The following is a 20,197-nucleotide window of genomic DNA, read 5'->3' as shown; positions in this document are numbered from 1 at the left end:
ATTACATTTAAAAATGTCATACTTGAATAACATAAAGTTGAAATAAATGGTGAAGATAAAGATTGTAAAAGCCAACAGGGGTATAAGTTAGGACCACAGTCCAGATTGTGTAGGGGTGGCTAATATATGTTAGCTAACTAGACAATCAGATGGACAGTGGCTATACAGTATTATACAAGTCTAAATTTAGTCTAGCTTCAAGTAACAATATTCAAATACTAACATTGTTGGGTAAGACAGAATTTGGTTTTATTCTGAATCCAGTGAAACAGATTGGTGGTTTTAGCTGATATAACGACTTCAAGGTGTCTATATATGTTTATGTTTAAGTATTTGGCAGACGCTTTTATCCAAAGGGACATACATAAAAAATACATATAAAACAATCGCTGTAAACATTATCATTTAAGGGAAGAATGTAATACAAAATATCAATACAAAGTATCAAGACAGAATAAACTCTCTGCTACTGCAGCAACAGAGATACAGTTTATAGGTCCCTAAGATATATAGATATCTAATGTAGTCATACATTGTTTATGTAGGATATACGCACGCATATATATATATATATATATATATATATATATATATATATATATAATCTAATCATATTGTTTCTTGAATTTAAAAATAACCGACCGTTTTTTTCCCCCCTTCTCTGGGATTATATTCCCAGTTTTGATCTCAGACGTCTGGTCACTTATAGCATATACGTATATTCTATTACTGTTAAGCAAACTATGAATAGTAAAACACGCCAAAACATGTGTCCTTTATCATAGCTACACGTATGACAAAAAACGCGTGAAAATCAGTGATATTCAGTGAGGTAAGATTAATTAAATGAGCTGACAGTTCATTGCTCCTGCCAAATGAATTGCACTGAGTGGAGCGGATCACCACTCCAAGATGGCGGCCCCACGTCTCGTCAGTAGGCAGTAGCGCTCGATGCTGCGTTTACTTGAGATGTCTATGGTACCGCCCCTTATCTTTTTTCAGAAATGTCGGTCATAAGGCCACGCCCCTCGCACGTCTTCCATTCAGTAAAAAAGTTGACAAAAAGTGAAACTGAACACAAAATTTAAACTGTAAAAATTAAGATTTAAATCAGAAAAAAACAGAACCTCAAATATCAAAATATATGAAAGTGAAAAATGAAAATAAATAATTCAAAGTGTGAATCAAAATTCTGGTCAACCTAAAAAAGTGTGTGCATTTATTTTTATTCATAATTAACTGATGTATTTTGAAAATTCAACATCAAAACCTGAACTAATTTCAAAGTTATTCTTTATCAAGTAAAAAACGTTTGGCCCTAATTTAGCTCCATGTATTTCAAATAAATACACATGTGTTTGTGTGTGTCAACAGTCAGTCATACTGACTTCCTGTTTGGGTGTAGACGGGGGAAAAAGGACAAACGCCACAAAAAGATGCTAAACTATGTATTTAAATAAAAGAGAAGCATATTCTTTGTGTCAGCATTTGTAAAGTCGCATGTTTGTTTCATGACATGCTTCATTGTCAGTGGAGTTGAACAGGACACTGTCTCCCTCTGCTGGTGAAAGGCAGGATGACTCAAAAGTTCCACATCCTCCAACAGGACACATTTATTATTTGAACAAAGCATTGGAACAAAAGTGTAAATGTTCCATCTTCACGTGAGGTCACTGAACACTTGTGTTTTCTAGCAGTAAATAACCATCATTAGCATGGTTAGCATGCTCTTAAAACTGCCTGACGTTTTAGAAGAAATACCTTTTTAAGTTGACACTTTGTATCTTTCAAATGTTTAGCTGACAATGGTGTAGTTACTTGCTTATGTTAGCTTCTGAAGCGCTGATATGTGTTTGTGAGTGCCAAATTGTTTAATTGTGTTTTTCTGGCCTTACTTGATGTAATTGAATCTTGCTGCATGTTGATATGAACATTTAAACAGATTTTAGCTGCATGCTGTAACATGGCGTGTCGCTCCACTCTCAGCTACTCGCCTTGTCCCTCGGGTGGCTGAAATGCAACACAAGCAGAGAAGTTGTGATGGAAACAGTTTGAACCTGTTGGTTGTGATCTATGTCACGGCAGAGAGGACTGCCGTTGGGACAGACAGTATGAAACCTATACCTTGGGCCCAATGTCGCGGCTCTTGGCTCGCATCTTGTTGGTGAGCGACTCAGCCACGTCAGCTCTCTCTTCGGCCTCCTCCAAATCGTGCTGAACCTTCCTGAATCTGGCCATGTGCATGTTGGCCTGCTCCTCCTGAAGGATACACGAATGCTTGAAACAACAATAACTGGTGAGTATTCACTGGTCATGACAATGGCGGTAGACTCACAGCTTCTTCTGCGTGACGTTTGTAAGCCTTCATCTTGATCTGGAGCTTGTCCACCAAGTCCTGCAGTCGAAGGTTGTTCTTCTTGTCTTCTTCAGCCTGAAAGAGGCAGCAGTCAGTGAAAGTCTCTCTGCCAAGGACCAATCAGTGAGAAGGTTGTGGTACCTGATAGCTAAGCTCTTTGACCTTCCTCTCATATTTGCGGACTCCTTTGATGGACTCAGAGGATCGCTTTTGCTCTGCTTCCAGTTCAGTCTCCAGCTCACGAACCTGAAGAAACATATTTCATGGAATACTAAATTAAGCTAACTGTTAATATCTGATCCACTCAAAGGTAAGGTGAAGTCATAGTACATAGTCATGACATTTAAATAATTTGCTAAACCTATCATATTTATACCCTGGACTCCAGCTTCTGTATCTGTTTCTTCCCACCCTTCATAGCCAAGTTCTCTGCCTCATCCAGGCGATGCTGCAGGTCTTTGACCGTGATCTCCAGGTTCTTCTTCATCCTCTCCAGGTGGGCGCTGGTGTCTTGCTCCTTCCTCAGCTCCTCAGCCATCATGGCTGCCTGCACATGCAGCAACAGCGTTCAGAGTTTCGAACACAAACAGAAAGTTGATGGGAGCTCCTTACATCAGTGATGGCTTTCTTGGCTTTGTCCTCCGCATTCCTGGCCTCCTGAGCAGCTTCTTCTATTTCGCCATGAAGCTGAGTAACATCTATCTCCAACTTCTTCTTGGTGTTCAGGAGACTGGTGTTCTGTTGAAGCCAAATCAGAACTTTGTGATTGAAAACCCACAAAGACAACGGTCAAATGAGAGTTGTGATGAAAAACACCTGCGAATGAAGAAGGCCTGCACGCTCGCTAGCATCAATCAGCTCTTGTTCTGCCAATTTGCGGCTTCGTTCTGTCTGCTCCACAACTCCTCGAAGTTCCTCGATCTCGGCCTGCATCAAAGTGGTCCTGCGCTCCATCATACCCACTTGCTCCTTCATGTCATCGTGGCTTCTTAGTGAATCATCCAAGTGGATTTGGGCATCCTGAGAACATATTTTGTTTTCTTCTAGTAATTTCATTTTGTTACAGAATGCTTTTTTGAGTCAAAACAAAGAAACAAATATTCACACCTTCAGTTGCCCCTGGACATTCCTCAGCTGTTTTAGGGCTTCAGCCGCCTGCCTGTTGGCATGACTCAGCTGAATCTCCATCTCGTTCAGGTCTCCATCCATTTTCTTCTTCACTCTCAGGGCGTCGTTCCTGCTGCGGACCTCAGCGTCCAGATTGGCTTGCATCATTTCTATGACTCTATGGTTGTTCTTTCTCATCTGGTCGAGTTCTTGGTCTTTCTCCACTATCTTCCGGTCCACTTCAGCTTTCACTTGGTTCAGCTCCATTTGAATGCACAGAATTTTGGATTCCTCTTGTTCCAGGGAGGCCTGAACAAGCAAACATTGTCACAGGTTACACTAGTTGATGCTCTTTTCAAATGACTGATGGCAAGACTTTGCTACCTCAGCTTCCTCCAGCGCAGTTTGCATGTCATACTTTTCAGTTTCGACATTCTTCTTGAATTTCTCTAATTCATGAATCATTTTTCCACTTTCCCCAAGCTGTTCTGTCAGGTCTGCTATCTCCTCTGTTTTTTTTTTTATGAAACTCATTTTATGAAGTGATCTCTGTAAAAAATTATTCTACAAATGTTCAACTTACGTTGCAGGTTTTTGTTTTCCCTCTTCATTGTCTCCAAGTGGTCCAGGGCCTCCTCGTAGGAGTTCTTCAACTTGAAGAGCTCTGTGCTTAGTGATCGAGATTCCTTCTGAGCACCTTCAAGCTCGGCCTGAGACTCTTCATACTTCTGCTTCCACTCTGACATAATCTGTATTCATGAAAACGATAGGATCCTCTATGTTAATGACAGGAAGTATTGAGTCAGACCTCCAACCTACAATCCAAACACCTTATCGAAGTTTCTTTGCTTCTTGTCAAGTGTAGCGGCTAAGCTGTTGGACCTTTCCACATCAACCATGAGATCCTCCATCTCGTTTTGAAGTCGCTGTTTAGTTTTTTCCAGCGAGGCACACTTTGAATTTACCGCCTCAATTTGTTCCTCGGCCTCTTGGAGCCGCTGTGCCAGCTTTTTTCTGTCAGAAATGACTAATTTCAGACTTTGTGGTCAGTAAAATTACTCCAAGCAGGAGCCTTAGCTTACTTTGCTTCCTCCAGCTCCTCGGTGCGCTGGATGGCATCCGTCTCATATTTATTCCTCCAGAGGGCCACCTCGGTGTTAGCTTTTGATAAAGCACGCTGCAACTCCGCCTTAGCCTCCTGCTCTTCCTCATACTGTTCACGGAGGAGATCGCAGTCGTGACGAGATGATTGCAAACTGTGCGCCAGAGCGTTTTTGGCCTATGGGGGGATAAATCCGGTATGAATAAACTCTACAAATAGCATAAAAAGTGTCTACAGTTGTGAGCTTTGATTACCTTAGTTTCCTCTTCCATAAGTCTTTTCAGGTCATCAATTTGTGTGGTGAACCCCTGCTTTCCTCTGGTCAGCTGGGATATGACACTTTCTCTCTCTTCCAGTTGCCGGGATGACTCGGCTATGCCAAGTAGAAAAATATCAGTTTGACTTTCACAGTATCCTTTAAGAATCAACTCATAAGTTCAACTTGGAGCACAAAGTGAAACAAAAGGTCGCTGTTTATTGGTTGATGAGGTTTAGAGTGTGTTAGTTTGAGCACCTGAGGGTGATTAACAGGCTAGTTCAATTCAAAGACATAGAATCCACGTACCGTTCTCATTTTGAAAACGGGCCCTCTGATTGGTGAGATCTGAAAGGCTTCGCATGTTTTCATCGTTCTTGGTCTTTAACTCGACGAGCTGGTCCTCCAGGGAGCGGCAGGTCTTCTCCAGGCTGACCTGTGCAAGTTGAAACATTAAATTTATCACAATGTCTTCAGGATTTTGAGAGCATTAACTGTTCTCACCTTGGTTTTAGCCACAGTTTCCATGTTAGTTGCCAAGTCATCAATCTCCATTTTGAACTCGCTCTTCTCCTTTTCAAGTTTTTGTTTGATTCTCTGCAGGTTGTCTATCTGCTCTCCGAGCTCGGCCATGCTGTCCGCCTGCTTCTTGCGCAGTGCGGCGGCTGTGGCCTCGTGATGCAGCGTTGACTCCTCCAGGTCTCGCCTTAGTTTCAGAAACTCCGCTTCTCGCTTCTTGTTCATTTCAATCTGAGCGGCAGTGGCTCCTCCGGCCTCATCCAGTCTCTCGCTGATCTCCTCGATCTCTCGGGCCAGGTCAGATCTCTGCTTCTCGATCTTGGCCCTCATGGCACGCTCAGCCTCCACTTCTTCCTCCAGCTCTTCAATTCGAGCCTTGAAACAGGAAAAGACAGGGCATTATACGAGTTACTGTCAGTGTGGTTCATGTTTGACTAAAAGCCTCTTTACATGGAGTTCCTTCAACTTCTTTTGAAGCTGATTGTTGATTGTTTGTTCACTTGCAATCTTGTCTACTAACTGGTTGTTTTCAAACTCTTTCCTGTGGTGACAAGAATATTAATGTGAGGTTCAACCGTCCACTTGTTCCTTTTACACTAAAACAATTCATCCACCTACTTCTTCATCCTCTCCTCCGACTGCTGTTTGTCATTTTCAACGTCCATTAGGGACTCTTGGGTAAGTTTTATGTCCCCTTCTAGCTTCCGCTTAACCCTCTCAAGGTCCAGGCGGATTTTCTTCTCCTGCTCAAGTGAACCTTCAAGCTAGAGAAGAAGTCAAAACGGCTCAAACCAGGTTATATGAATGAATGAACGTTTTGTCATTAGCTGCGACTCACGTCATCCACTTGCTGCTCAAGCTTTGACTTGGCCTTCGTTAGAGAGTTGACTTTGTCTTCCTCAGCTTGCAGGTCATCCATGGTCTGCTGGTGGGCTTCTTGAAGGGCCTTCTTTTCTTTGCTCAGCTTGCTGATGCTTTCTTCCAGACTTGCCAGCTCTTCCATTATATTTTTAACCTGCAAGAGGGAAAACATTAACAAGAGTGTCATGAATGTCGTCTGAATAATGTCCAAGAATAACACCTTGTTTTCAGTGGCGTGTTTCTCTTTCTCCACTTTTGCCAAAGTTATTTCAAGGTCGTCAATGTCCTTCTTAAGCTCAGAACATTCGTCTTCAAGCTTTCGCTTCTTGGTGGTTAACTCAGCATTGATTTCCTCCTCGTCCTCCAGCCTCTCGGTCACTTCTTTTAGTTTGGCCTCCAGCTGGATTTTACTTTTAATCAAGCCCTCGCATCGTTCCTCTGCGTCACAGAGGTTCTCAGAGTCCTAAGTAAAAGAAAAAAAGACATCAGAAAATGACACACAATGTTTCATCAGCAGCTATAAGGCACAGCGACACTCACAGATTGTACTTGAAGTTGGAGATTATTCTTTTCCTGTAGCAGAGAAACCATTTTTTCCTCCAGATCTTTCCTCTTGGACTCTGACTTGGCCAGGTCCTCCTTACATTTGATGAAGTCTTCTTTCATGGTGGCCATTTCCTTTTCTGTCTCAGCGCTCTTGAGTAGAGGCTTGATCTTGAAGAAGAGCTTCATCCATGGCCAGTGTTTGACGTTCATGAACGAGCGCAGATTGTATTGTAGAATCCAGACACAATCTCTGTCAGAACCACAGATGACATGTTTTGGTCTTTGCACAAATCATTGCATATTCATTTTTAAATGTTTAACCTCTTACTTTTGAGCAATCAAGTTAGAGTATTCCTTTCTCATTAGGAAACCGCGACAAACAGCCTGTGTCTGTGTCACAAGCGAAACTAGTTTTTCATCTCGCAGCTCCTCAAGAGTTCCCAGTAGACCAGCTTTGAAGAAAACCTGGACACAAAACATCCTTTTATATTAAACCCATGTGGAAAAAGTTAAGAATGTATACCTTGGTCGTGCCAAAGCGGTACTCCGTGTGATCGACGTCAATAGAACCCAGGAGCTTCTCGGAAGCTTTCTTGCCATCGATGAATTGTCCCTCTGGGATGGCGCTGGCGTTCAAGATTCTGTATCTGCTCGTTTTGAATGAAGACAACATTTTGAGACTTCCCCAAATGTACATGTAAGTAAGTTACATTGTACTTCTACAGGCACCATGACTCGAGGCACATCTATGAGTATATAAGACAGGATTAAAGGACCTCTGCTTGAAGTCAGCGTACAGAATCCTGCTGGGAAATCCTTTCCTGCAAATGCGAATTCCTTCCAGCACACCGTTACAGCGCAACTGGTGGATAACCAAGTGGTTGTCCATGATACCTGCCAAAAAACAATGTGGGAATTATTTTGTGTTAAGTTCTATTTTTAACTACATATGTGTTGTACCTGGGGTTTTAACCTCATTTGGAATCAGACAACGTACAAAGTGTGGGTGGGTACTTCTCAAGTTAGTCATCAGCTTCCCGAGATTTTCCTATGAACGATATATTCCAAGGGGATGGTCAGCATAATATATAGTAAAGTTAATTTTGCTAATAATTGTTCACATAATGCTGACATGAATTCTTTGTACCCTGAAAACTGCGGACACTGTCTGAAAGGAGCCACCCTTCTTCTTTCCACCTTTCTTCGCACCTTTGTCACCACCTGAGTCTACGAGACATAAACAAAGAGTTTTGAGGACGTCACGGTGTACGTCCCTGTGCAAGTGTCTCACCTCCTTCAGCCCCAGAAAATGAGGCATAGAGGAAGGACAGCAGTTTTAAAGCGGACTTCTGGTACAGCTGCACCACAGACTCGTTCAGTGGGTCCTTGTTCTTCTCCAGCCAGCCGGAGATGTTGTAGTCCACAGTGCCGGCGTAGTGCACCAAGGAGAAGTGAGCCTCAGGCCTGCCTTTCACCACCTTGGGCTTTTGGAAAGCATTGTTTTTCCCAAGATGTTGGTCATAGAGCTTGTTCTTGAAGGAAGTGTCTGACGCCTTGGGGAACATACACTCCTCTTCGAGGATGGAGAAGATGCCCATTGGCTGGTGAATAGAAAAATACAGTGTTGTCATCGTGTCTGACCAGAGGCACCTTTTTGACTGCGCACATGTATCTCACCTTCTCTATGAGCTCGATGCAGGCTGCCAGGTCCATGCCAAAGTCAATGAACTCCCAATCAATTCCTTCCTTTTTGTACTCTTCTTGCTCCAGCACAAACATGTGATGGTTGAAGAACTGCTGCAGCTTCTCATTGGTGAAGTTGATGCACAGTTGCTCCATGCTGTTGAACTTCATGAGCAAGTTCACTTTATGAGCTCTCTCCACGATAGCCACACCAAAATGAGGTAACTCACGTCAAATATTTCAAATCCAGCGATGTCCAACACTCCAATGTAGAACTGTCTTGGCTGCTTTGTGTCCAGCATCTCATTGATGCGTATCACCATCCACAAGAACATCTTCTCATAGACAGACTTGGCCAGAGCGCCAACTGCATTAGCGACCTGAAGTAAGAATGGGTTACGTTTGTACATCAGCTGTAGTCAGCACTTTGCAGCTATTAGGGCTGCACAATTCTGAGAAAAAAATATTTGCGATTTTTCTGTCAAACATATTTTTGTCTCAAGGCGCCACACATTACAACAATATGCAATTATTTATCTTCAAACATATTGGGCTTTATGCAGACAGACTTAGAGCTTTTGTTTACGTCATGCTCTTAAACTGAAGACATAATCAGTAAAATATGTACAGTGTTTAATAATGTAATCATAATGTATAATAATAATGCAAGTAAACATTTAAAACAGGGATGTCAAAGTCATTTTAGCTCAGGGGCCGCATAGAGGAAAATCTATTCCCAAGTGGGCCGAAATGGTAAAATCATGGCATGATAACTTAAAAATAAAGCCAACTCCAGGTTGTTTTTCTTTGTTTTACTTTGGCCAAAAATATAACAAGCACATTCTGAAAACGTACAAATCACAAATAATCCTCTGGACAAAACACTTCAAGTTTGTTGAAAATTCTGGGGAAATTGGTGCAGCTTCAAAAACACAATGAGCTTAGACTTGGTCTCAGTGTATCTACAAAGCAAGGATCAAACTTTAAATCACAGTCTTTCTGGGATTGAACAAAAAACACAACATGTAAACTCTTCTAGGTATCAAATACCTCCTTTGTCATGTCCATTTATCAATTCAGTGCTAACTCAACAAACCGTAAGAAACAGAGGTAAAAACTATTGAAAGGGGTTAAGGGTTCACTTTTCTCGTGACATTTTGGGGCAACGAAGTTGCCAAATGACGATGTGTTTGAAGCAGAATACATAAAACAGCAGGTTTTAAGTTTCATGTGGGTCGAGGAGGAGGAAGAGCCACAGTCACCCTTTACTGTGTACCTCTTGCTTGGCCCTGGTATAAACTGTTTGCTTGTCTAACAGAATTGCTATTGTGACATGCAGTGGACACATTTAGAACAGCTGTTTCTTCCGTTAAAAAAAAAGGCAGCTCATTTTAAAACTTTGCAAACTCATCACGCGGGCTGGATAAAACCTGTTCGTGGGCCTATTCCGGCCCGCAGGCCATATGTTTGACACCCCTGATTTAAAAGGAGATCAACTTATTTCTCATGGCTGTAGAATCATTTACCATTGTACTGTATTTGGAAGGTAAATAACTATCTTAAATAAACAAAAAATGTAATTGATTCATAAATAGTGAAATCTTAAAGTGCATTTTTTTCCCAGTTGAAAAAACTAAGTCAGACGGTCTTTTTGTTTTTGCCGTTAAGTGATCACGGCATTAGAAGCTCGTTCGTTCGTGTTGATGGGCTCATATTGCCCATCCTGATTTTTGTTACTTTGCGGCACTTCTCACACTGCACAAAAGAGCTGACAAAATATAAGATAAGACTAGATTTTGGGAAACAAATACTTATCTGTCCATGCTGCTAGGTAAGTTTACTTGATAAGACATCCTAAATTAAGATTTGTGTCTAAAAAATTTGCAGAACTTTTAAGGTAGAAATATTTTTTTCTGAAAACAAACTTTATTCTACTTCCAGTTTTTAAATTAAGACTACTTAAACATTTTCTATATGGGGAAAACCAAAATATCTTATTTGAATTGGTATTTTCTCAAACATTTTTTTTAAACGAGAACAGACAAAATATAATTATTCATGCTTAAATTAAGATTATGATATCAAGACAATGACTAAATATAAGTAAATAGCTCTTAAAACTTGGGAAATTTCTAGAAATATATTTTTAGGTGTTGGCAAGTGGCAAATAATTCCTGTGTGTGTAAAAATTGCGGTTTCACTCTTCGCCCATCAAGACAAAGATTGTGGATGACTGAAAAGAGGGCTCACTGTGTTTACTTAATTCATCTAGCTGTGCTTCCATTGCAGTTTTTTCGCAAAATAAAAATGGCATTTAAAAAGTTTCGATAAAGTACATTTGCGATTGGTAGGTGTTTCCACTAAAGGGTGTTTTGCGTCATGAGCCGTAATTCTCGTAAACTCTCATCCCGCGAGACTTTACTTTGAGGAAGATATTGCAGCCACCGCTGCTGCCATGATGTCAGTAGAAGACGAAGGCAGCGGGTGATCGCTCAAAGGCAACGTCCGTACGGCTCCCTTGACATGGTTCGGGCATGTGGGTCTCTCCTCGCCTGTGGGTTTGCTCTATTGCGGGGAAGGGACTGCATTGCCGCCCCGTTGGTTCAGTATTTAGGTGACCTCTAAATGCGAAAAAAGTGTTTCCATCGTGATTCCGCAAAAAACTTCAAAATCGAAACGTCTCAAAAACCATCTCATGAGAGCGCAAAAATGTTTGGGATATTTGAGAGTTTTTTCGAAAAATGTGTGTTTCCATTACCAGTTTTTGCGCATATCTACGATGCACAGACTGAGACTTCTTTCTCCCTGTTTGAAGAAACGCGAGGCTCAATAATTGTGATTGGCAAAACTGTCTGTCACTCAAATGCCGGTGACGGCGGGGAAAAAAAACCCTCCACCTTTTGCAGTTACGTTATCCCACTGATTAAAACCTCAATGTCGATTCGATGTCAATCAATCGCACTTTTTAATAGCTATTGATGTTCTAAACCAAATACAGTACAATCCTAGCAATTGATAAGTATATGGACAGCACTTGCTTTCTTGGAATACTCTCTGGTTACTTCTTCACACCCCTTACTGACTTCCTTCTTAACCTTTCAAGGTTCAAAGTAGGGCTGGGCGATATATCGATATGCGCGATATATCGCGGGTTTGTCTCTGTGCGATATAGAAAATTACTATATCTTGATATTTGAGTATACGTTCTCACGCAGTTGCTTTTAGCTGCGGGCATTACACTACAGGCTCTTCTACTCTTTCCTGTCTCTCCTCACAGAAAGCAAACGCAGCTTCTACATATGTCACATACGTATAAGCCCTCTCGGAGCAGAGAGGTAGCAGCATGGCTAACGTTAGCTATGATGCTAGCGGTAATACGAGCGAAAGAAGGTGCGAATCTGGTAACAAATGAAGGAATAATTAATTCAGCACGGGGTCCATCGTCTGGCGGTGGTTTGGCTTCAAGTGGGAATATGTCAAACAGACAACCGTAATATGTCAAGTGTGGAGCAAAAGCGTTGCTATAAAAAGTAGCATTACTGCTAATATGTAGCATCATTTGAAAAGTCCCCTGCTAGTGAATGAAGAGTGCTCACTCCAATCCAATCCACTTTTTTTATATAGCACATTTAAACAACAAAAATGTTTCCAAAGTGCTGCACAACAATCTTCCTCAGCTTATCCAAGGTCGGGTCGCAGGGGCAACAGCCTAAGCAAGGAAGCCCAGACTTCCCTCTCCCCAGTCACTTTGTCCAGCTCCTCCCAGGGGATCCCGAGGCGTTACCAGGCCAGCCGGGAGACATAGCCTTCCCAACGTGTCCTGGGTCTTCCCCGTGGCCTCCTACCGGTCAGACGTGCCCTAAACACCTCCCTAGGGAGGCGTTCGTGTGGCATCCTGACCAGATGCCCGAACCACCTCATCTGGCTCCTCTCGATGTGGATGGCAGAGCTTCTCACCCTATCTCTAAGGGAGAGCCCCGCCACCCGGCGGAGGAAACTCATTTCGGCCGCTTGTACCCGTGATCTTGTCCTTTCGGTCATAACCCAAAGCTCATGACCATAGGTGAGGATGGGAACGTAGATTGACCGGTAAATTGAGAGCTTTGCTTTCCGGCTCAGCTCCTTCTTCACCACAACGGATCGATACAGCGTCCGCATTACTGAAGACGCCGCACCGATCCGCCTATCGATCTCACGATCCACTCTTCCCTCACTCGTGAACAAGACTCCGAGGTACTTGAACTCCTCCACTTGGGGCAAGATCTCCTCCCCAACCCGGAGATGGCACTCCACCCTTTTCCGGGCGAGAACCATGGACTCGGACTTGGAGGTGCTGATTCTCATCCCAGTCGCTTCACACTCAGCTGCGAACCGATCCAGTGAGAGCTGAAGATCCTGGTCAGATGAAGCCATCAGGACCACATCATCTGCAAAAAGCAGAGACCTAATCCTGCAGCCACCAAACCAGATCCCCTCAACGCCTTGACTGCGCCTAGAAATTCTGTCCATAAAAGTTATAAACAGAACCGGTGACAAAGGGCAGCCTTGGCGGAGTCCAACCCTCACTGGAAACGTGTCCGACTTACTGCCGGCAATGCGGACCAAGCTCTGGCACTGATCATACAGGGAGCGGACTGCCACAATCAGACAGTCCGATACCCCATACTCTCTGAGCACTCCCCACAGGACTTCCCGAGGGACACGGTTGAATGCCTTCTCCAAGTCCACAAAACACATGTAGACTGGTTGGGCAAACTCCCATGCACCCTCAAGGACACTGCCGAGAGTATAGAGCTGGTCCACAGTTCCACGACCAGGACGAAAACCACACTGTTCCTCCTGAATCCGAGGTTCGACTATCCGGCGTAGCCTCCTCTCCAGTACACCCGAATAGACCTTACCGGGAAGGCTGAGGAGTGGGATATTTACGTACTCCGCACGTCAACATCTCCGTTCGGTGCCACACGTCCACACCATAAAAATGCAGAGGCAAACATTTCCAGATCAAAACCGTATGAAAAAAATAGTGATTTTTTTTTAGTTGTGATTTCCCTCTCTGCATGAAAGTTTACAAGTAGCATATATTAATGCAGTATGAAGAAGAATGTTTTAATGTAGACACGTAGAATCATCATACTGCTGTGATTATATGCATCAAGTGTTAATTCAAGGCTAAGGCAAAATATCGAGATATATATTGTGTATCGCGATATGGCCTTAAAATATTGCGATATTAAAAAAAGGCCATTACGCCCAGCCCTAGTTCAAAGTAGTCCTTAGAACGCTGGATAGCTTGCCAATTCAAACTGACGTGGCATTGGAAGTGGTACCTGGGGAACCGTCTGGCCCTTTGTGACGTACTCATTCCCCACTTTGACGCGGGGGTAGCAGAGGCCTTTGAGCAGATCGGCGGAGTTCAGCCCCATGAGGAAAGCCACTTTGTCAGCCACTGAAAGAGAAATGACAACCTCGTTGCTCATGTCAATCTCTTCAGTGATAACAGAAAGACCGTAGCTTCACCCTCTGTGCCGTCAGGCTCCGCCTGCTCCTCCCGTTGCTTCTGCTTGAACTTCATGTTGCCGTAATGCAAGACCGCACCCGTCAGCTTGTAGATGGACATCTTCTCTTCATTGGTGAAGCCCAGGATGTCTGTGGCAGTCTGTTGGATGAAAAACGGGTTAACTGTTCACATTTGAAGGTTGGCACCTTAGAAAGGAGAGCTAGCTCACGTCTGTAGCTACAAGTTCTTCTTTGTCGTCAATGCTGGCCACAGTTATCTGCCCCTGACTTATCAAAGGGAAGTCATAGGGGTTTGTAGATATCAGCAACATTTCTGCACAAAGACACAATTACGTTTATTTAAATGTCTTTCCCAGCATTATGACTTCCTTTCGTGTGTTCTGAGTACACGACCTATGAGCTCTGGTTTGTGTCCAGTCATAATCTGGTAGAAGATGTGGTAGCTTCTTTCTGCGGACAACTGAAATGTTACTCTTGACTTCTCCAGCAAATCTGCAGCAAAGAACAACATCTGTAGCTGACAACTGCACATGGGATGGGCATTAGGTCTTTGGAATGATGGACTTACAAGTTTCAATATCGGCTGAAGCGAGTTTGCCCGATGTTCCAAAGTGAATTCTGATGAATTTTCCCTGAAAGGTAAAATCCATAAAACCAAGACACCATTGTGTAGTCTCAATGAAGCACTGACTAGGTACAGATGATAGTCCTAAACCTTCGGGGATTTCTTAATTTTATAGTCCTCTGGGAGTTTAGAACAGGGGTTCTTAACTTTTTTTTTTTTATCTTAGGGTTCAGCTTCTCCACTACACAGGTCTGGGATCCACTCAAATATCGACACTGAAATATTAATTTCAATCATGATTTTAATCATATTCAATAATTACATTAAACCTTTTGACAGGATAAACCTGTCAAATGATATGAAAATATTTGTTAATCACATAGATTCATACCAAGGCTTAGTTCAGGGTGATCACTAAAATGATCAAACATACTGCAAAAGAAGGGACTCAGGAAAAACGAATGAAAAATGTTTACATACAATTACGCAGTGCTAAATTATTGTATCTCAAATAAATTCAATACAATTTAAGTGCATACAGCTCCACCTCTTAAGTCATAATTTTTTCGCTTAAATAACTTCGACTTCAGCTCCAGACGTCTTCTGTTGGTTAAAGATGGTCATTACTGCCAAAAGTAGTGGAAAAGTGAGTACGGCCTTCTAAGGGGCACTTGCGGCCCAACAATGGGCCCCAGCCCTATGGTTAAGAAACACTGGTTTAGAGCATATAAAACGTGTTCGGATTCAAATATTTTTCAGCTTTTTTTTTGCTCAAATCCATCAATTTCAGTTCTAAATAAAAATAAAAAACATGTCATGTTTTGTTAAATCATTTTAACCTTTTAAATGCTCATTTGATTGAATTATATCAGGGTTTTGTTTTATTTTGAAAGATTTGCATAAAACATTTGCATAAAACATGTAACATGTTACGCAAAGTTTTCAATATAAGAAAAACACTGAGATAACTGGATCAAATGGGCATTTGAAGGGTTAAGATAATTAAAAAACATGTTTTCTATTTCTTTTTAGGACTGATGTTGATTGAGAAATTTGGGATTTTTATGCGCTCTCAACTCCTCGAGGACTTTTTCATACTTCATAGAATAGAATAGAAAGTACTTTATTGATCCCTGGGGGAAATTCAGCACCACAGTTCGCTCACAATAGACAATAATAATAATAATAAATAATAATAAACAATATAATATATATAATATATTATATATAATATATGAATAATATACATATATTCTACATTTAAGTGCAGTCAAGGAACATGAGCATTATACAGTCTGATGGCTGTCGGTATGAAGGACCTCCTGTGTCGTTCCGTGATGCATTTTGAGAGTCTGAGCCTTCCACTGAACGTGCTCATTCTCTCCGCAATGTCCGAGTGTAGTGGGTGGGAGGTGTTGTCCATAATGGCTAGGAGTTTTGCTAGACTTCTCCTCTCTGACACCACCGCCAGAGAGTCTAGCTCCACTCCCACCACGTTACTGGCCTTCTCTACCAACTTGTCCAGTCTGTTTGCGTCCCTCGCTTTCAGCCCACTGCCCCAGCAGGCCACGGCGTACAAGAAGGCGCCCGCCACCACCGACTCGTAGAACATCTTCAACATCTTTGTTCAGACGTTGAAGGATCCTAGCCTCCTGAGGAAGTAGAGACGGCTCTGTCCCTTCTTGTAGAGTGCCTCAGCGTGTTGTCCAAATCGACCCCCTGATGGAAACAGGGGTCGCCGGAGTAGTCCTCCTCCTTCCCAGGTCCACAACCAGCTCCTTGGTCTTCATCACATTAAGCTGGAGGTGGTGCTTTCCACACCATGTGACAAAGTCCTCCACCAGTGCCCTGTATTCCTCATCACCACCATCCTCAATACACCCCACTATCGCAGAGTCATCAGAAAACTTCTGAAGGTGGCAGGACTCTGAGTGATAGCGGAAATCAGTGGTGTAGATGGTGAAGAGGAAGGGGGAGAGGACGGTGCCCTGTGGGGCCCCGGTGTTGCTGACCAGCCTGTCAGACACACAGTCCTGCAGTCGCACGTGCTGTGGTATGTCACTCCGGTAATCAACAACCCAGGACACCAAGGGGGCCTCCACCTGCATCGTCTCCAACTTCACACCCAGTAGCCCAGGCCGTATGGTATTGAAAGCACTGGAGAAGTAAAAAAACATGAACCTCACACTGCTCGCAGGCTTGTCTAGGTGGGTGTGGGCTCGGTTCAGCAGTTGGATGACTGCGTCCTCCACTCCCAGTCGGGCCTGGTAGGCGAATTGGAGTGGGTCCAGGTGGGGCTTGACTGTTGGGCGGAGTTGTTCCAGGACCAACCTCTCCATGGTCTTCATGATATGGGAGGTTAGAGCCACCGGCCTGTAGTCCTTCGACGTGCTGGGTCGCGTGCACTTGGGCATGGGGACCACGCATGAAGTTTTCCACAGTGTGGGGACTTTCTGCAGGCTAAGGCTCATGTTGAAGATGTGCTGGAGCACACCACACAGCTGTGGGGTGCAGGCTTTGAGCACCCTGGGGCTCACACCGTCAGGAACCGCGGCCTTGCATGTTTGTAGTTTATTTAGCTGTGCGTTCACCTGTTCTGCAGACAGACACACTGGGGGGGTCTCAAGTTGTTGGGGGGGGAGGGTCATCAAGCTGAGGGTGAGGTGTTAAGTGGGGGGAGGTAGTCATTGGAGTTAGGGGGCTGTGAGGAGGGGATGGGGGAGTGGATTGGTTCGCTGAAGTTGTCAGGGGGCCGGCTGGCATGTCTTGGGGGGGGGCAGGAGCTTGTCGGAGCCACTGTGTCAAACCTGTTAAAGAACTGGTTTAGTTCATTGGCCCTCTCTTTGTCTCCATCCACCCCTCTACCCCTCGGCGGTTTGAGGCCAGTGATGGTCTGCATACCTCTCCTCGCCTTCATGTTGTTGTCCTTCAGCTTCCCTTCCAGCTTCCTCCTGTAGTTCTCCTTGGCCTACCTGAGTTTGGTCTTCAGCAGCCCCTGAACTCTTTTCACCTCCTCCCTGTTACCAGCATTGAAAGCCCTCTTCTTCTCATTCAGTAGGGCTTTGATGTCCTTGGTCACCCACGGCTTGTTGTTTGGGTAGCAGGTGACCGTCCTTGATGGGACATTTGAGTGAACACAGAAGTTGATATAGTCTGTGATGCACTCTGTGAGCCCGTCAATGTCCTCTCCATGAGGCTCCATGAGCACCTGCCAGTCAGTTACCTCAAAACAGCCCTGTAGTGTCTCTTGAACCCCTTCTGACCAACTTCTCACTGTTTTTTTGGTCACAGTCTGTCTTTTGATCAGAGGTACATAACAGGGGTTGAGGTAAACAAGGTTGTGGTCTGACCGGCTCAGCTCTGGTAGTGGTATGGAGCTATACGCATCCTTGATGTTTGCGTAAAGCAGGTCCAGGATCTTATTTCCTCTGGTGTGGCAGCTGACATACTGAGTGAAGTTGGGTAGTGATTTGTCCATAGTAACATGGTTAAAATCTCCCGAGATGAGGATGAGAGCTTTCGGGTGCTTGGTTTATAGTCTGGCTATCGAGCTGTGGATGACGTCACTGGCAGCTGCAGCGTTAGCAGAGGGGGGGATGTATACTGCCATCACGATAACATGCGGAATCTCCCTGGGCAAATAATATGGTCTGAGTCCTACAGCTAACATCTCTATATTCAGGTCACAGTGGCGCTCTTTTATTGTGATATGACCGGGATGACAATATTTATTGTTAATAAACCAAGCAAGCCCCCCTCCTTTCCGCTTGCCGTTGGTTCGGTCCCGGTCAGCGCGCACCGTTTGAAACCCGTTTATAGAGACGTTACTATCCGGAACATCGTCGTGCAGCCACGTCTCAGTAAAACACATTAGGCTACACTCACGATATTCTTTCTGACTACTGGCAAGCGCTGACAACTCATCCATTTTATTTGCCAAAGACCGCACGTTACCCATGACGACGGAAGGAAGATATGGTTTATATCTCCTTCTCTCCCTCCTCGCTTCAGCCCTCTTCTGTCGCGAGCGTCTCCCTTTCCCTCGACAGCCACGAGCACCTCCATAAGTCCTTTTTAGCTCCTCCGAGATCTGGTTAGTTAGCGCCGGGTCCGTTAGCTGGATGCTAATAACTGGTGCCGCTAACAACTGTTCCCTGGTGTAGATGAAAGAGCCTCTCAACTGTTATCCGTCTGAGCTCTTCAGTAGCGTCCCCACCGTCAGTAGGACGAACAAAACACTTCTAAACTGCATTTTTAGAAGGGCACGACTAAATAAAAAGTAAATGTAGACTCAATGTAAAAGTATAAAAACGTACAAAACAAACAAAGACAAAAGACAGACGGAGCGAACTGCAGCAGCGGCCGTCTGGATCGACGCATGCGCCCATCTACTCTATTTTCCGAGCATATCGAGCATAGTATTTGTAATGAAAATCTTAAACTTATACTTGGAAAAAAAACTTTCTAAGAGAAGAAAAATATTCTATTCGGAGTAAGACAATCGATCAAATGGCCAAAAATAGAGCAAAAATGTACCTCAAATATACTCTGACTGTTGCATATCGTTCACAATCATTATGTACGTGTGTGTGTGTGTGTGTGTGTGTGTGTGTGTGTGTGTGTGTGTAAATATATATATATATATATATATATATATATATATATATATATATATATATATATATATATATATATATATATATATATATATATATATATATCCTGACCTGACCTGATCCTGACCTCATGGTAAACTACCGACCGGTGTCCCACCTTCCCTTTATTTCGAAAATCCTCGAAAAAATTGTCGCACAGCAGCTAAATTAACACTTAGTGTCTAACAATCTCTGTGAACCTTTTCAATCCGGTTTCAGGGCAAATCACTCTACGGAGACAGCCCTCGCAAAAATGACTAATGATCTACTGCTAACGATTGACTCTGATGCGTCATCTATGTTGCTGCTTCTTGATCTTAGCGCTGCTTTCGATACCGTCGATCATAATATTTTATTAGAGCGTATCAAAACACGTATTGGTATGTCAGACTTAGCTTTGTCGTGGTTTAACTCTTATCTTACTGACAGGATGCAGTGCGTCTCCCATAATAATGTGACCTCAGACTATGTTAAGGTAACGTGCGGAGTTCCTCAGGGTTCGGTTCTTGGCCCTGCACTCTTTAGTATTTACATGCTGCCGCTAGGCGACATCATACGCAAATACGGTGTTAGTTTTCATTGTTATGCTGATGACACCCAACTCTACATGCCCCTAAAGCTGACCAACACGCCGGATTGTAGTCAACTGGAGGCGTGTCTTAATGAAATTAAACAATGGATGTCCGCTAACTTCTTGCAACTCAACGTCAAGAAAACGGAAATGCTGATTATCGGTCCTGCTAAACACCTGCATTTATTTAATAATACCACCTTAACATTTGACAACCAAACAATTACACAAGGCGAATCAGTAAAGAATCTGGGTATTATCTTCGACCCAACTCTCTCGTTTGAATCACACATTAAGCGTGTTACTAAAACGGCCTTCTTTCATCTCCGTAATATCGCTAAAATTCGTTCTATTTTATCCACTAGCGACGCTGAGATCATTATTCATGCGTTCGTTACGTCTCGTCTCAACTACTGTAACGTACTATTTTCGGGTCTCCCTATGTCTAGCATTAAA

General features: G+C 43.4%; 1 protein-coding gene across 1 annotated transcript in view; it reads right to left on the bottom strand.

Moving 5' to 3' along the window:
• Positions 1-1,452: 1,452 nt before the first annotated feature.
• LOC133620196 (myosin-3-like) overlaps positions 1,453-20,197 on the bottom strand; it is a 29,110-nt gene continuing 10,365 nt past the window's right edge. The window contains exons 7-39 of the mRNA XM_061981481.1: positions 14,519-14,582; positions 14,344-14,442; positions 14,160-14,263; positions 13,951-14,089; positions 13,761-13,879; positions 8,661-8,810; positions 8,425-8,595; positions 8,039-8,348; positions 7,895-7,974; positions 7,708-7,795; positions 7,524-7,641; positions 7,271-7,394; positions 7,076-7,212; positions 6,742-6,997; positions 6,422-6,664; positions 6,179-6,355; positions 5,959-6,104; positions 5,791-5,881; positions 5,326-5,715; positions 5,131-5,257; positions 4,820-4,938; positions 4,546-4,742; positions 4,294-4,477; positions 4,047-4,212; positions 3,848-3,972; positions 3,464-3,772; positions 3,173-3,376; positions 2,969-3,094; positions 2,733-2,903; positions 2,498-2,602; positions 2,336-2,431; positions 2,125-2,259; positions 1,453-2,010 (exon numbers count right to left, since the gene is read on the bottom strand). Of these exons, the coding sequence (XP_061837465.1) occupies positions 1,987-2,010; positions 2,125-2,259; positions 2,336-2,431; positions 2,498-2,602; positions 2,733-2,903; positions 2,969-3,094; positions 3,173-3,376; positions 3,464-3,772; positions 3,848-3,972; positions 4,047-4,212; positions 4,294-4,477; positions 4,546-4,742; positions 4,820-4,938; positions 5,131-5,257; positions 5,326-5,715; positions 5,791-5,881; positions 5,959-6,104; positions 6,179-6,355; positions 6,422-6,664; positions 6,742-6,997; positions 7,076-7,212; positions 7,271-7,394; positions 7,524-7,641; positions 7,708-7,795; positions 7,895-7,974; positions 8,039-8,348; positions 8,425-8,595; positions 8,661-8,810; positions 13,761-13,879; positions 13,951-14,089; positions 14,160-14,263; positions 14,344-14,442; positions 14,519-14,582 (5,094 nt within the window). The 3' untranslated portion in view covers positions 1,453-1,986. The remainder of the gene's footprint in view (positions 2,011-2,124; positions 2,260-2,335; positions 2,432-2,497; positions 2,603-2,732; positions 2,904-2,968; positions 3,095-3,172; positions 3,377-3,463; positions 3,773-3,847; positions 3,973-4,046; positions 4,213-4,293; positions 4,478-4,545; positions 4,743-4,819; positions 4,939-5,130; positions 5,258-5,325; positions 5,716-5,790; positions 5,882-5,958; positions 6,105-6,178; positions 6,356-6,421; positions 6,665-6,741; positions 6,998-7,075; positions 7,213-7,270; positions 7,395-7,523; positions 7,642-7,707; positions 7,796-7,894; positions 7,975-8,038; positions 8,349-8,424; positions 8,596-8,660; positions 8,811-13,760; positions 13,880-13,950; positions 14,090-14,159; positions 14,264-14,343; positions 14,443-14,518; positions 14,583-20,197) is intronic.

Source organism: Nerophis lumbriciformis, linkage group LG24, assembly GCF_033978685.3.
Source record: "Nerophis lumbriciformis linkage group LG24, RoL_Nlum_v2.1, whole genome shotgun sequence".
Classification (NCBI taxonomy): domain Eukaryota; kingdom Metazoa; phylum Chordata; class Actinopteri; order Syngnathiformes; family Syngnathidae; genus Nerophis; species Nerophis lumbriciformis.
This window is presented reverse-complemented; position numbering and strand designations above follow the sequence as displayed.